Here is a 14,506-nt window from a genome sequence, read left to right on the forward strand (position 1 = left end):
TGGACATATTTCTGGGTGCTCCATTATTTGTCTCTGTGCTAATGCTTTACTGCTTGAGTTACCTGGGAGGGATTGTGTCTTGTAACGTGTATCTGGGCTGGGTCTTTTCATTGGCCATCTTCCTCAAAAGAGTTCTCTTTTCCATAGTGCTTGCCTACCCGTTTGAAATAACAGAGCTTCTTTCCTTGGTTCTTATTGCCCTTCCTCCCATTTTTCTGCCTCGTTCCGCTAATTTTTTTTTAATTAGTCGATGATTAATGATTAATTAATTGATGATTAATTAAATACTGTAGGAATACTGAGAGCTCCTATATTTTAAAAATTTAAGGGACTGGAGAGCTGGCTCTGGGGTTGAGAGTGTACTGCTTTTGCAGAAGCCTGCGTTTGGTTCCTAGTGCCCATGTCAGGTGGTTCACAGCTGCCTGGAACTCCAGCTGCAAAGGATTCAATACCTCTGTGTAGATGTAACCAACCTTCTTATTAAATAAGAAACACAGAACTAATGCAAAGAAGAAAGCCAAGAGGTCAGAGCTAAGAGCTAAAACCTTACCCTTCCTCCTGCGGTGGTCCTACCTCTCCGAACCAGAGCTACTTTCTGTGTTAAAGTCCTTATATAGAATTTCTGTTCTGCCTTCTCATTGGTTGTAAACCCAACCACATGACTGCCTCCTCACGGCCTGTCTGTATAGACCTCCAGGTTTTCCTTGATTGGTATTGAGATTAAAGGCATGTGTATCCAATACTGGCTGTATCCCTGAACACACAGAGACTTACCCAGCTCTGCCTACCAAGTGCTGGGATTACAAGCGTACGCCACCACTGCCCTGCTTTCCTATGGCTTGCTAATAGCTCTGACCCCCGGGCAACTTTATTTATTAACATACAAATAACATTTTAATACAAATAAAATGTCACCATACCTCTGGTTTCCACTGACACTCATACATACATGGCACATGCATGCACGTGCGCACACACATGCACACACACACACATGCATGTACACATAATTAAAAATAATAAAATAAATATTTTCAAAAATTCACACAAAAAAGACTTTATTGGGTCTGAAGGTGGCTCCAAGGCCCGGGCTAGCATACGTCTCTGAAGGTCTGAGTCTCTTCTACACCGCCTGGATGTGCACTGCAGCCTTGCCATGGTGGTACAGCCTACCCCCCGACCTGCATTTTCTTCATGAAAGGGAAATATTCCTATAAGAGTTTTTAGGACCATATCTTCCTTTTGTATCACATCCATGAAAGTCCAGCCTTCTTTGGTGAGGTTACCAGTCTCTCAAGAAGAATCTCTTTCTTGAGTGTTTGCGACTGCGTCAGCATTTCCTACGGTTCACTAATGCATTTTCCCTGCAGTAAGAGTTTGCTGTCCTGCCAGCTCCTATTAAAGTTTTAGCATTTTAAATATTGTATTACTAAAAGCTTATTTTTATTTGCATTTATAGATCATAAGCTCATTTCTGTGTCGCTTTACTGAAGAATCCATTAAAAGAGCCAGTTAATCTTGTAGAAAATGGCGTTCAGTGATCTTACATCGAGGACTGTGCGTTTTTATGATAATTGGATCAAAGATGCTGGTGAGTGATGAAATTTCCTAATTGAAGTTCATCTTTCCTTTTTATATCAAATTCCCACATTAATAGGATTTATTTGGAACAAAATAAGAGACTTGCCAACTTCATACTTTATTACTTCATTCTTAATTATTAGTTAACCAAGAAGCGGTGCCCAGGGTTTCGTTACAGCTAAAGCTCCATATATGCTCATGATGACATTCATAACAGTGAAAACACTCTGGATATCTATCTGCAGGAGAGAACTGGGTGATATGCCACGGCACGTCTCAACCTGGGAGCCCTTAAAAATGGTTTTGGAGGGTCAGTACTCTAATGTTCTAGAGAGAAATCACAGGTGCTGCGGACAGAAGTTCGGTCGGTGCTGATTCTAGAAAGAACTGCCCTTGCCCCCAAGAGGTGATGCAGAAAGAGCAGTGAGTAATAAAAATACAAATGGTCTTTTGGAACATCCAGTGTCACCAGAGTTTTCTTTGAGTTTTTTCTCTCTGCATCTCTTCTGTTGTTTTTCTCTCTGTTCTCTGCTCCACTTTCTCCTATTTTTGAGAAGATACCAAAAATCTCTCTATGATCTCATGTTTGAGAGACCTTCAGGACCCTTATAGACTGCCAGAGAGGCTAAGTCCATTTTCTCTCTTAATGAATTATCTGAGTTTTTAATTAAAAGGGATTCCCATTTGCATTCTATCTTTTTTTTTTTTTAATTTGTCTACCAGCTTTTTTTTTTTTCTTTTTCTTTTTCTTTTTCTTGTCTATCAGCGAGTTTTCAAAGCCCAGCCAATGTGGTATTGTTTTAAAAACTATTGAAGTTTTAAAAATAAAACAAAGGTACAAAAGTTTTTACGATAAAAGGCATCAGGATGCCTTAGAACTTAGACAGACCTGAGATACCATCCAACCTAATGTCTCATCATAGAGCTGAAGAAATTGAAACCCAGAGATGTGACCTTCCCAAGGTCAATGTGAGTTGATAAAGAAAGAGAAAGAACAACACTAGAACCAATGTTTCCTACTTATGGTTAGTGTTCTGGCATTTCGTTATTTTGTAGTTATTATGTCATAGTCATCACTAAAATCACTTTGGAGTGACTCACTCATTGGCAGAAACCACAAGTTCATCACGTACCTATCACACGTGAAACTACATCCTAGTTTACAGTGATGCCAACAAAGACACTGATCCATGGGCAGCATCTTTCTCCCCACGCTGCTAAAGGCCACATGACTTCTCTAAAGTTTTTCCAATCATTTTGTCCCTCAAGAATGCCAAAGATAGGTAAGCTTTACTCTATTAGGGCTAATAGAGTAGCTCTTTCTCTATTTTCTTATCTTTTTCTGAAAGTTTCAACTTACTTGGTTCAGGAAATGTACCAGGTTCTTTAGAGGTTATCTTTCTCCAATGACTTATAGTGATTGCTACGAATTCAATATTTAATGTAAATATTAATCTTCCAGTTGCATTTCAAAGGAGAGATGTACATTCTCACTATTTGAACTTGGAACCCAGGGAGATCCGGGTTCAATTAAAACAAAATTATTGCATGTATGTATGTGCCACAGGGTCTGTGTGGAATTCAGCGGAATCTGTAAGGCTGGTTCTCTCCATACACTTAGTGTGGCTTCTAGGGATGGAACTCAGGCCATTAGGCTCGCACAGCGAGCCCCTTACCTACTGAGCAATCCTGCCAGCCCTGGGAGCAGTGTTTTTTTAGAATTGTGCAATCCAAATCTGATTATTCACTACCATCAATGCAAGAACCGAAGAAATTCAGATAATCCTTATCTTAACTCAAGAGCCAAGTGGACCTAGATGGTGGAGACTGATCACGTGGCCCCAGAAGTAGGAAATACTTTAATACAAGCTATGTCAGAATGCTGCTTCCACCTTTATCTGTGGACCAGCTCTTTACTTTTTGTTAGAGATACTTCCATCAAAAAAAGTGAGTAACACTAGGTCAGAAAAAGGAGTAGCAAAGGATCATTGGTGGTTGAAAAAGAGGACTGAGGAGAATCCCTGCAAATGGAGCAGGCAAGGAGAGAGAGGATAGAGGCACAGAGAAGGTAAATCTCACACTTCTGAATCTGATTCTCATTTGATGTCTTAGGAGAGGAAAGGCCATGGGATTCGAAAAAGAGAAGAGTTGGGTCTCAGGGCCCTCTCTATCCTAGACTAATTGAGTGACCTTGAACAAACTATTTTTTTTTTTTGAGTAAAGCAAAAGTGAGGATAGCATCTGTCAGCTACTGCATAAGATGTGTGAAAGAGCTCTGTTACTGGAGAAGTGTCCTGACACAAATAGACCGGGATGTTACAAATCATGTTAGATACTTTGAAGGTGATAAATCACTTAAGTTTTTTTTTTTTTCTTGTCAAGGTCTAGCAGAGTTAAAAGGATTTATATTAAGACTTACAACTTTGTAAAAAGGCTGGCCCATGCAGTGGGAGAGTTCTTCTTGTATTTAGTGTGGTATTGATCTGGAGTGGCATTAGTTTTGCTTTTCGTACCCTGGGAAGGGCCAAATACACAATCAAGAGCCAAGAATTTCAAGTGTATTCTTGGCTTTGGCCCTAATTCTGTGTGGCCTTGGGAAAACTTACTGTTCCCAGTTTTCTAGTCACTGGAGAAGCAGTGGGTATGCATAGTTATTTCATACGGAAAATCCTGCGGCCACAAAGTTTTTAGGTAGCTTAATGTGTAAGGTGGAAGAGAGTTTATTACAATTATTTGATACAGAATGGTAGATTTGAGAGATCATCCTATAGCAGCATTTTGATCTGAGGAGAAATGCAAAAGCAGCCCTTTGTACGTTTGGATGGTAGTGCTCACTTCCAGACAGTGTGAGCTTGCTTTGCAGGAAGATGGAGGATGCGTGGATCTGCTGCCTCTCCGAACTCTTAGATCAGAAAGTACGTGGGGAACAGTCTTCCTTCCCTTCCAGCTTCATTGTGCTGGTACTTAGGATTTTACAGTGTGTACCCTTTGAAGAAGTACATGATGTTTAAGAACCCTGTCTTATAAGTAGTTGGTAGAAAGGCTCCTTAATATTCTACATATCCAGCACTGTACTTTCCCTGTTCCCCCTTTCTCTCTGAGGAAGTCTTTAGAAAAGAATTATTAAGCTCGTGGTAAATCAGCACTGTGCTGGGCTCTGGGGTATAGCCAACCACACAGCCCGCTTTCTCAGCCTTTGCTTTCTTTCCTCTTGGCTCTTCTCAGGACACTTAAATCAGCTCTGATGTCAAGTACATGATACACAAGACTGTCCCTTCCTCTGAGGAAACAGGGAACACTCAGCCCTGACTGACTTCATAGACTGAGTCAGAATTAACCTTAAATGTCATTGTGCCCTCTTTACAGTCTCCATGTCAAGCTGTCATGCTCAACTCACCCACAGGCATGTCAAAGGAAAAGCCCACTCTTCACGGGGACGTGGATTGACTCCCTTTTCAGGAAGGCAGATTACTACTGAGAGAGGCAGGAGACAGGGACATTAGCTGGAGATCTAAACATCATGCTAAGCTGTGAGGTTTAGTGGTCAGTGAGGGAAAGCTCATTTGAGCAATAGAATCATCTAAGCAGAGCTCTACTTTCAGAAGGTGAATTTGGCAATTGTATGGAGGAAAAACAGCAGTTTGGATCCAGAGGTAAGAAAAGATTGTCACAGAGCCTACTGTGGGACCTTGCAGCTTTGCATGTGGCTCAAGGAAACTTGATCACACACTAGAATCCTGATTTCTCAATTTGAACAGTTCATTGTGGTCATCTCAGTAGCTTTTAAAAAGATTGCCTGTTTACCAATTATAGTTGTATCTGTGTATATGGTGCAAAATGATATTGTAACAGATGTATACATTGTGAAATGACTAAATGAACTAGTTAACATACCCACCTGTTGAGAACATTGGAGACATATGATAGGAATCTCAACTACATAGTGTACTATTATTATTATTATCATATAATGTATATTATTATATTACTATATAGTAATATATCATATATTATGTAATATAACACTACATATTATATTATGATATATAGTACGACATAATACATTATGCTATATATAGTATTATAGTACTATATACCCCTATAATAGATTTCAAAAGAGTTATTCTATCTAAGTTAAATTTTGTACTTATTGCCCAACATATCTCTCTCCCTGTTGTCTACCCAGACCCTTAATACCCTTTATTTCATGTATGAGACTGTGTATTGCTTTCTGAGTCTGGCTTATTTCAGTTAGTATAACAATGTATCGTCCCACTTGTCAAAAGGTTGCAGAGGACATGGTTGCCTTCTTTTGAGAGACCAAATGATATCCCACTTACACTGCTCTCTTTATGCATCTGATGATGAACCACTGGGTAGATCTGGCTCCTTGGCTATTGTGAATAACACTGCAATGGATCTGACTGCTGGTATCCTCAACAAACAGTTTCCATCAATGAGACTGCTGGACTTAACGATAATTCTACTTTTAGGCTTTAGTGGGGTCTTCATGTGGTTTTCTTAGTGGCTGTACTCGTCATGAGTATCATCATGAGTGCACGGGGTTGCTCTTCCTCCATGTTTTCAGAAGTTCTCATTATCTTCTGTTTGTTTGATGATGCAGCCTCTAAGCAGTAGGTGATGTTGTATTCTGGCATTGATTTGTATTTTCCTGATAATTAGTGATATTGTGCATTTATTCTTCTCTTTGTTGACCACTTGTGTCTCTTCTTTTGAGAAATTAAGTCCTTTGCCATTTTTTTTTATGGTTGAATATTAAAAGCTTATATGCCTGGTATCCACCCCTTAGCATTCTGATTCAGTTGGATTAAGGTCTTTGCTTTTTTTTTTAAATTGGACTTTTAATTGCTACAGACATTATTCAGCTATGATTACAGATTTGAGATCTACTGTAACGACAATGACAAGCTTATTGAGTGCACACAGTGAGGTTAAGTCAATTACCTAAGGCTGCATAAAGGGCCCAGAGGGAAGGACAGGGTCACGACACCGACTGTCTGCCTCCAGAATTTTGCTGTAGTACAATTTTTAGAGCCTGGTATAAAGAAGGCAGGTAAGGAGATAACTCAGTGAGTAAGTTGTATGTAGTGTGACCATGAAGACCTGAGTTCAATCCCCAATGCCTATTTGAAAAGCCTGGAATGGTGGCCCATGCCTAGAATCCCAGCTCTGGGAAGCAGGGACAGGGATCCATGGTGCTTACTGGCCAGCCAGCTTAGCTAAATCACAGAAAAAAAAACAAGTGGATCATTTCTCACCAATGACCCCAAGGTTGACCTCTGGCCTCCTCACATGCACACACAAATAAATGTTCCTTTGTACACACAAACATATATTTAATTTTTGTTGTTATTTTATTATCTTTTTTGAAAATAACATAAAATGAAGTAAACAAGCTTTTCCCATAATAACTTTTTATTTGTAGCACTTGGACGTCTACAGGATTTTAAGAAAAGGTGTGTGCTGAAAAAGTTAAATCACAGGAAGAAAGGATTTATTTGGAAATGATTTTCTTGGTCTTCCCAAGCTAGCCTGGCATGCTTTTCTTGGCTTTGCTTTCTTTCTGTTGCTAACAGAGGAGGAACAGGAGGATGATGTCATTTGGTTTTTCTTCCCCTGCCAAGTCAGTGAAAAAATCAAACAAAAGATATCTCTGATCAAGAAGTACCTTTACTGACACTTGAAACACTTTCGTTTTAAAACCGTATTTGGAGGTGGCTAACAACAGAAACATTTGCAATTGCCTCTGCAGAAGAAACCAGAAGTCTCCCACATCATAGCCAAGCTGTTAGAGGCAACTGCGGTGTTCCAGGGCTCTTCCTTTAGTGCTGATTTCATTAGCCTTTATTTTATTAGGAATAAAAGCTAGACATATTAATAAAACAATAAAAAGCTAGACTTTGGCTTTATGACATTCATATATTAAGGTTTACATTGACCATCAGGGGAAGGAATTCATTTAAGGCCGATCAGTTCTAATTCCGTGCTTCAATTCCCAGTTCTGTGACAAACTTTATTTCCTGTAACTCCCCTCGTGGTGTTCAGGTCCACACAGTGGTTGCCAATGATGACCAGAAATCCTGTTGTAGGAAACTTGCCATTGTTACCAGGCTGGAGAAGAACTTACTGGAGTTGTTGATGATGTGAGCGGCTTTGTGGGTGCTGGGAATTGAACCTGGGTCCTCTGAAAGGGCAGCCAGATAAGAACAAGATCAAATCCTAAACATCTGGCATTGGTTTTTAAGTTGGCTATTTACTCCTTAGCTTGCTTTGCTTGTTTTGAGACAATGGCATCTGCTGGCATTTTTGAGGGAGGCCCACTTGAAGACAGGATAAGTCACCTTTCCTAGCTAAAGCCCTGGACATTCAACTGTTGCCTGGAACATCTCCAGCACTAAAAGTGAGACTGAATGAGTGGACAGTCATGGAGTTCTACTGAAGAAGTTTGGGGTGAGAAGTCAGACCTCCAGGGGTGATAAGGTTTACTGGTAACTGGCTTTCTTGTTAGTGATTTAGATGAACAGGGATGTGTGCTCCAGGTCCTCTTTCACAGTGATGAAGGTGATGCTCTATGTGGAGCTGAGTCAGATGCTCCTGGAAGCTGCCAGTAGTTATTTTCCTCCATACCACTCTGGCTTCATGAGGTCACTCGGTCAAATTACACCCCAAGTGCTTGAAATTATAGAATGAATCACAGTTTGTTTTTAATTGCAATTTTTAAATGCCACAATCCTGCTAGCCTGGAGCCAGCAAGAACTAGATGAACTTATGTTTATGTGGTTGTAAGGTCATTACCTATTGGATTTGGTTCAAAATATCAGACTTACTGGCTCACACTTTGGACACCTAGGACATACACTTTAGACTGTTACCTATTGATATGGTCCTGATTTCAGTTTTGTGGTTCTATGATATACTATCTGAGGAAGTATGTCAGTTTTCTTAGGAAACCAAGGGAATGAATAAGCAGCAAATATAAACACATTTTTTTAAATATAAAAGAATATCTGAATGGAAAAAATATTTTTTGAGATGGGGTCTCATTTATCCCAGGCTGGCCTTGAACTCCTGATTTCTTGCCTCCACCTCCCAAGTGCACCAACATGCCCATGTAGGATGGAAATTTTCTGAATGTTGATTGTGGTCATGGATGATGGAGCATCTCCTCTAGATGTGTTTATCCCCACTGCTTAGATCTCGGAGAAATTATGTATCTGAGACCCCGATGCCAGTAACGTGGGGCTCTGGCGAGAACTTTCCTGAGTGGCTGTTGTCTTGCTTTATGTCATTATGTGGCAGAAAGATAGCAGAAGAGCTTGCTAGGGTCCCTTTTATGAAACAAACTCTATTGGTGAAAAGCTCTTGCATCCATCACATTATGGGGCTAAGATTTCAACACATGGGTTTTATTTATTTTATTATTTTTTGAGATTGACCTCAAACTTGATGTGTAGATGTAGATGACTTTGAACTTCTGATTCTCCATTTCCCAAGTGCACTACTGCCCCAGGCTTAACACCTGGATTTGGAGAGGATGCAGAATTCAATCCATGGCACAGTTCCTCCAGAAGGGCTTTTTCAGAGACCCCCCCACTTCAGGTTCTGGTGACAAATACCTCTTGCCCTTTGAAATTTAAAGGTGATGACAGCCTCATTGCTCCTAGGGATTTCTCCTGTGCCCCTTCCTAAGGATGCTCGGGATTGTTCAGTGGTGCACAGTCAGCTCTGGGATATAGGTTGCTGGCTATTATCTCCGGGTTAGGGGGTTGTGCACTTACCTGTTATCTTTCTCTTAGATCCAAGAGTTGAAGACTGGCTCCTCATGTCCTCGCCTCTGCCACAAACCATCATCCTGGGGCTCTATGTCTATTTTGTCACGTCTCTGGGACCAAAGCTCATGGAGAATCGGAAGGCCTTTGAACTCAGGAAAGCGATGATAACGTACAATTTTTTCATAGTACTGTTTTCTGTGTATATGTGTTACGAGGCAAGTGTCTTCAGTATTCCTAATGGGAAAAGTTTGCCTGAGTCTTGTGTGTATCTGTCAGTATGTTTTTGTTATGACTATGGAGCACCCCCCCCCCTTTTTTTGAGAATCAAGGAATTTAGAAACTAAGCAGGTGTTTACAACAACAAAAACACCAAAATTGTCATGTCTAGATAAAATAATAAACCCAAGGATCTCAAGACAGTTTCTATCATGGAGAGTGAGAAAAAAAAATTACCTCAGAGATTTGCACATGATACATGTTAGTTTTGAGGGAACTCATACTCAGAGAAAATAATTGATGAACTCAGAGTGATAGCTGGTAAGTGGAGGGCTGATCCCGGAACGCAAGTCCAGCTGACTCCAGAGCTGGTCTTGTCTTTGTAACAATCTGTCCCATCACGGTGGGAACTTGTGGTTACTCTGTGCTCCAACGAGCTATACAATGGCTGGCTGTTTAGGTTTTAGAGGCTTTGAGGCAAAAGAGAACATGGACTCACGTGGACTTGTAGGTCATAAAGCCCTGTCCCTTGTTGGAAGAGAAATAGGAACAGACTGTTTGCGCCCTACTCCTCTGCTATTGACATGTCTCAGCTCCCCACACAGACCTGCTTCTCTAGGGTTCTTTGGTGTATATCTAATCCTGGCTGTCTTCCTCCTTCTGTTTATTTATTTTTTTCTAGCATACCTTTGTGTGCTTGCTCATACTTGGGGTCTCTGAGCAGGAGCCTTGCTGGCCTCACAGTCTCATTCCTGCTACCAGTGACCTGATCAGATCACTTAAAATCTCTGCTCACCTTTTCTCACAGGCCACTCTCAAGTCCAGCTTCATTCTCCTGCATGGCACTTCTTCGTTTCTACTACTTGCCCACAGACCACTACTCTGTCCCTTCGAGACTATGAACAGGTGGCTCACATGTTCTCAGAGAGAGAATATACATTCGAGAGAGGTTAAGAACATTCTTGGAAGCCAGGAGCCCATGCTGGCTCGTTTTGACCATGTTACTTTTCTTTAGGCCTCAGGTCTCTTCTGTTTTTGTTTTTGTTTGGTTTTGGTTTTGGTTTTTTGAGAGAGAGTTTCTCTTTGTAGCTTTGGCACATTTCTTGGAACTCACTCTGTAGTCCAGGCTGGCCTTGAACTCAGAGAGAGATCTGCCTGCCTCTGCCTCCTGAGTGCTGGGATTAAAGACTTCTTTTTTTTTTTTTTTTTTTGAGGCGGGTTTCCTCTATGTAGTTTTGGTTCCTGTCCTGGATCTCGCTCTGTAGACCAGGCTGGCCTTGAACTCACAGAGATCTGCCTGGCTCTGCCTCCCCTCTTCTGCTGTAATGACAGGATTGAACTAGTTTTTCTCTCAGGTCCCAGAATGTTCTAGTATTCTCAGGTTCTGTGTTTGACACTGCTACTGTTGTGATGACCCCAAATGATGATTTCTCAAATTTTATATCCAGTAGTAACCAGCTGGGTTTTGTTCCTGCTTTGTCAATTGCAACATAGAAGAAGGTTAAAAAAAAAAAAATATCGGAATCCAGGAGTTTCTGACTTCACGAATACTTGAGTTATAGTTTCAGGACTTAACATAACCCATTAGCCTTTTCTTTACTAGCCGAGACTAGAGGTATACCTGTCAAAACCTTCACAGGCTACTGGTGTGTCCTTAAAGTCAGAACCAGGAAGATGTTAGATCCCCTCTGTTTGAACACACTCTTCTAACTTTAACCAGGGCGCGTGCTCTCTGTAGGCGATAGCACAACACAGGCACGGTGTATGGGAGGGAGCAAGAGTCTGTCAGGTTCTCAGAGCAGATGCCTCTGCCAGGTATGTTGGGCTAAATATGAGCAAGGAGGACGAGATCCATGCCATCCCGAAGAAGCGCAGCTGTCTGCTTGTGGTCGAGTGTGCTGCACCGGAGGCACAAATCAGACAGTGATGAGGGAGGGAGCAGCTGAGACCCACAGAGGGCCGAGACACGGAGCCTCTCTCATTTGCTACAGCTCTTGTTAGTGTTTAGATAGAGCTGGTCATCTAGTTTAAGTAAAGAGCTCCTGGGGTTAGGGCAGTGGTTCTCAATCCTCCCAACACTGGGACCCTTTAATACAGCTCCTCATGTTGTGGTGACCCCCCCCAACCATAAAATTATTTCATTGATGCTTCATAACTGTAATTTTGTTGCTGTTATGAATCATAATGTAAACATCTGATATGCAACTCCTGTGAAAAGATCATTTGATGCCCCCCCCGAAGGGGTCAGGACCCACAGGTTGAGAATCATTGGGTTGACTATTACATCAGTTGATATGAGTCTGAGCATGACAGAAATGGCATTTTTCACTGACTTGAGGGTTTAGAGAACTCACTGTTTCTGTCACACTCCTTTGTTACTTTGAAAAGATCTATTGACTTGATTTTTAAGGCATTTTTTCAAACCATGAATTGCATATCCTATACTTTTCTGAGTCTTATTGTTCAAGATCTCATAGCTTTTTCAAAGTTTATATTATCTTATACTGCAGAGTAGGTGTGCGTACAGAGAAGGGGGATGCATTTTAAATACCTAGGTAAATTTGTTCTTTCCACTTTTTCCTTCTTTTTGCATATTAAAATATCATCTTGGCTGATTTCTGATGGTGGATACCTGTTATCATAGCCCTTAGGAGGATGAGACAAGAGAGCCATAAGTTTGAGGCCAGCCTGGGCTACATAGCAAGACCCAGTCTCAAAAACTAAACATACCCAGGCCTCTCGAAAGCCTTTAAGTGTGCATTTTTATATTTGAAAGCTCTTATTTTAGCTACAATAGTAATGAGACTATAAATATAAAATATGCTTCAAAAGTTGAGGTGGCCTAAACCTAAGAGTGAGAGAGAAGACTTCCAAGCCAGATGCTGGCAGTTGCAGAGTGAAAAGTAACACTTGAAGAGAGAGAGAGAGAGAGAAGAAGAGAGAGAGAGAGAGAGAGAGAGAGAGAGAGAGAGAGAGAGAGAGAGAGAGAGAGAATGTTATTGTCCCTACCCCAGATCAGCCCAGCCATTATATGTATGCATTAATTAAAATCAAGCACTTGGCTTTCATTTTTAGCTACTGTTTTAAAAAGATCTTCCCACTGTCCAACTAAAAGAATGTCAATATGATCTTTGAATTACAATTCAGACTTATCAACAATAGGCTTTTATTTCTAACACCAGTAGAAGGTCATTTTGTGGGTGTGTTGGAATGACCGTCTGCCAGATTATACTCCAGTTAGTAACAAGAGCATTGTCTTCCCGTATTTGTCTTGTGAATTCCAAGTGCAACTGCTATCAGAGCTGTGTATGGTCAGTTTATATGTTAAAGGAGGAGAGAGTATTAGAGCCAGGCACCACCACTTCATACTGGACTTGCCAGCCATGGGTAGGAAAGGCATAGTGGCCATGGGTAGGTTTTTGTTTGTTTAATACTTACTGATTAATTGGGAAGATTTGAAATGCCCAGAAAAAAAAAACAGACTCAGAGTCAGGCACTGCCCCTTAAAAGTACATGAGCACACATATGTAGTAGACAAAGAAAATATTTGCTAATGAAGCAAAATACTCCCTGGATTTTGCCCTTCACTATGTTAAAGGAATTCTCCTAATAGACAAATTGGCCAGAATGCAGTTCATATAAATGGTGCCTTTGAGAAGGCCTGATGCCAAGCCTCGCCCCGAAGCGTGTTTCGTTTGTCCTGGTTCTCACTGCCTCTTCCCCTGTACCGCCTGCTTACTCAGCTGGTCATGCAACTAGGTGTAGTCCTCTGCTGTGGTGGTTAGCAAGTTCTTCCTCTTTAATATGCGTGTTTCCCTTCCAGTTTGTGATGTCTGGCTGGGGTACAGGTTATTCGTTTCGATGTGACATTGTTGACTATTCTCAGTCACCGAGAGCGATGAGGGTGAGTTTCTCTTTGGGAAAATCTGTAGTTCAAAATCATGGTGAAAATCCCCTGGACTCTGCAATATTGGATATGAATTCAGAATGAGTGAATGAGTCTATTATCAGATTATATAAATTAGGGGGAAAAGCTAAAATTATAAGAAAGAATTAAAGGAGGTCCGGTGTATAAATTCTATAAAATGACAGTGCTGTCTAAATTTCTTGGGTTTCAAAACTTGCCTGATTTCTGAAAGATGAGAAGTAGAATTTTCATAAGATCCAGCAATTCCACTTCTGGCAATATTCCTAAAGGGTTTGAAGTTAGGGACTCAAATAGACGTCTGCCTACACATGACCACCACACCATTATTCACAGTGGCCAAAATGTAGAAGCAACCTGAGTGTCCATGGATGGTGAATGGCTAAACAAAATTGCCTCCCCCGACACACACACAGACACACACACAGACACACACACACACACACACACACACACACACACACAAAGAGAATAGATTATTATTCAGCCTGTAAAAGCTATATCTTGTATGAGTCTTGAGGACATTGGGCTAACTAGTATATTCATCACAAAAGGACAAATACTACATGATCCAGCTTACACGAGGTGCCCAAATAGTCAGAATGCCTAGGACAGAGGGTAGAATGATGGCTGGGTTGGACAGAAGAGGGAGATGGGAAATTATTTTGCAATGAGTATAGTTTCGCTTTTTCAACATGAAGGAGTTCTGCGGATGGCTATGCAATGGTTGTAGAGGCATGTAAATGAAATCAGAGCCACCAAACTATACCTTAAAAAAATGGACTGGGATGGTAAATTTTGTTGTGTGTTTCTAAAACCTATTTTAAGTAAATGTCTCATCCTTATTGAATAACTAAGTTCTTATCTGTGTGTATTTCCCCAGATGGTGCACACCTGCTGGCTTTATTACTTCTCCAAGTTTATTGAGCTGTTGGACACTGTGAGTATGTGGTAACTGATGTCTCACGGAAGCAATAAACTGCCGGTGTGG

General features: G+C 41.0%; 1 protein-coding gene across 4 annotated transcripts in view; it reads left to right on the forward strand.

Moving 5' to 3' along the window:
* Elovl7 (ELOVL fatty acid elongase 7) overlaps positions 1-14,506 on the forward strand; it is a 73,282-nt gene that overhangs the window by 45,610 nt on the left and 13,166 nt on the right. For 3 of the 4 annotated variants that reach the window (XM_052743256.1, XM_052743257.1, XM_052743258.1), the window contains exons 2-5: positions 1,460-1,591; positions 9,399-9,589; positions 13,414-13,494; positions 14,399-14,455. In XM_052743256.1, coding sequence (XP_052599216.1) covers positions 1,528-1,591; positions 9,399-9,589; positions 13,414-13,494; positions 14,399-14,455 — 393 coding nt within the window. In that variant the 5' untranslated portion in view covers positions 1,460-1,527. Of the gene's footprint in view, positions 1-1,459; positions 1,592-9,398; positions 9,590-13,413; positions 13,495-14,398; positions 14,456-14,506 lie in introns of those variants that run through there. The other variant, XM_052743259.1, reaches the window with a different exon arrangement.

Source organism: Peromyscus californicus, unplaced genomic scaffold (assembly GCF_007827085.1).
Source record: "Peromyscus californicus insignis strain IS unplaced genomic scaffold, ASM782708v3 Scaffold_18__1_contigs__length_77618521, whole genome shotgun sequence".
NCBI classification, from domain to species: Eukaryota; Metazoa; Chordata; class Mammalia; order Rodentia; family Cricetidae; genus Peromyscus; species Peromyscus californicus.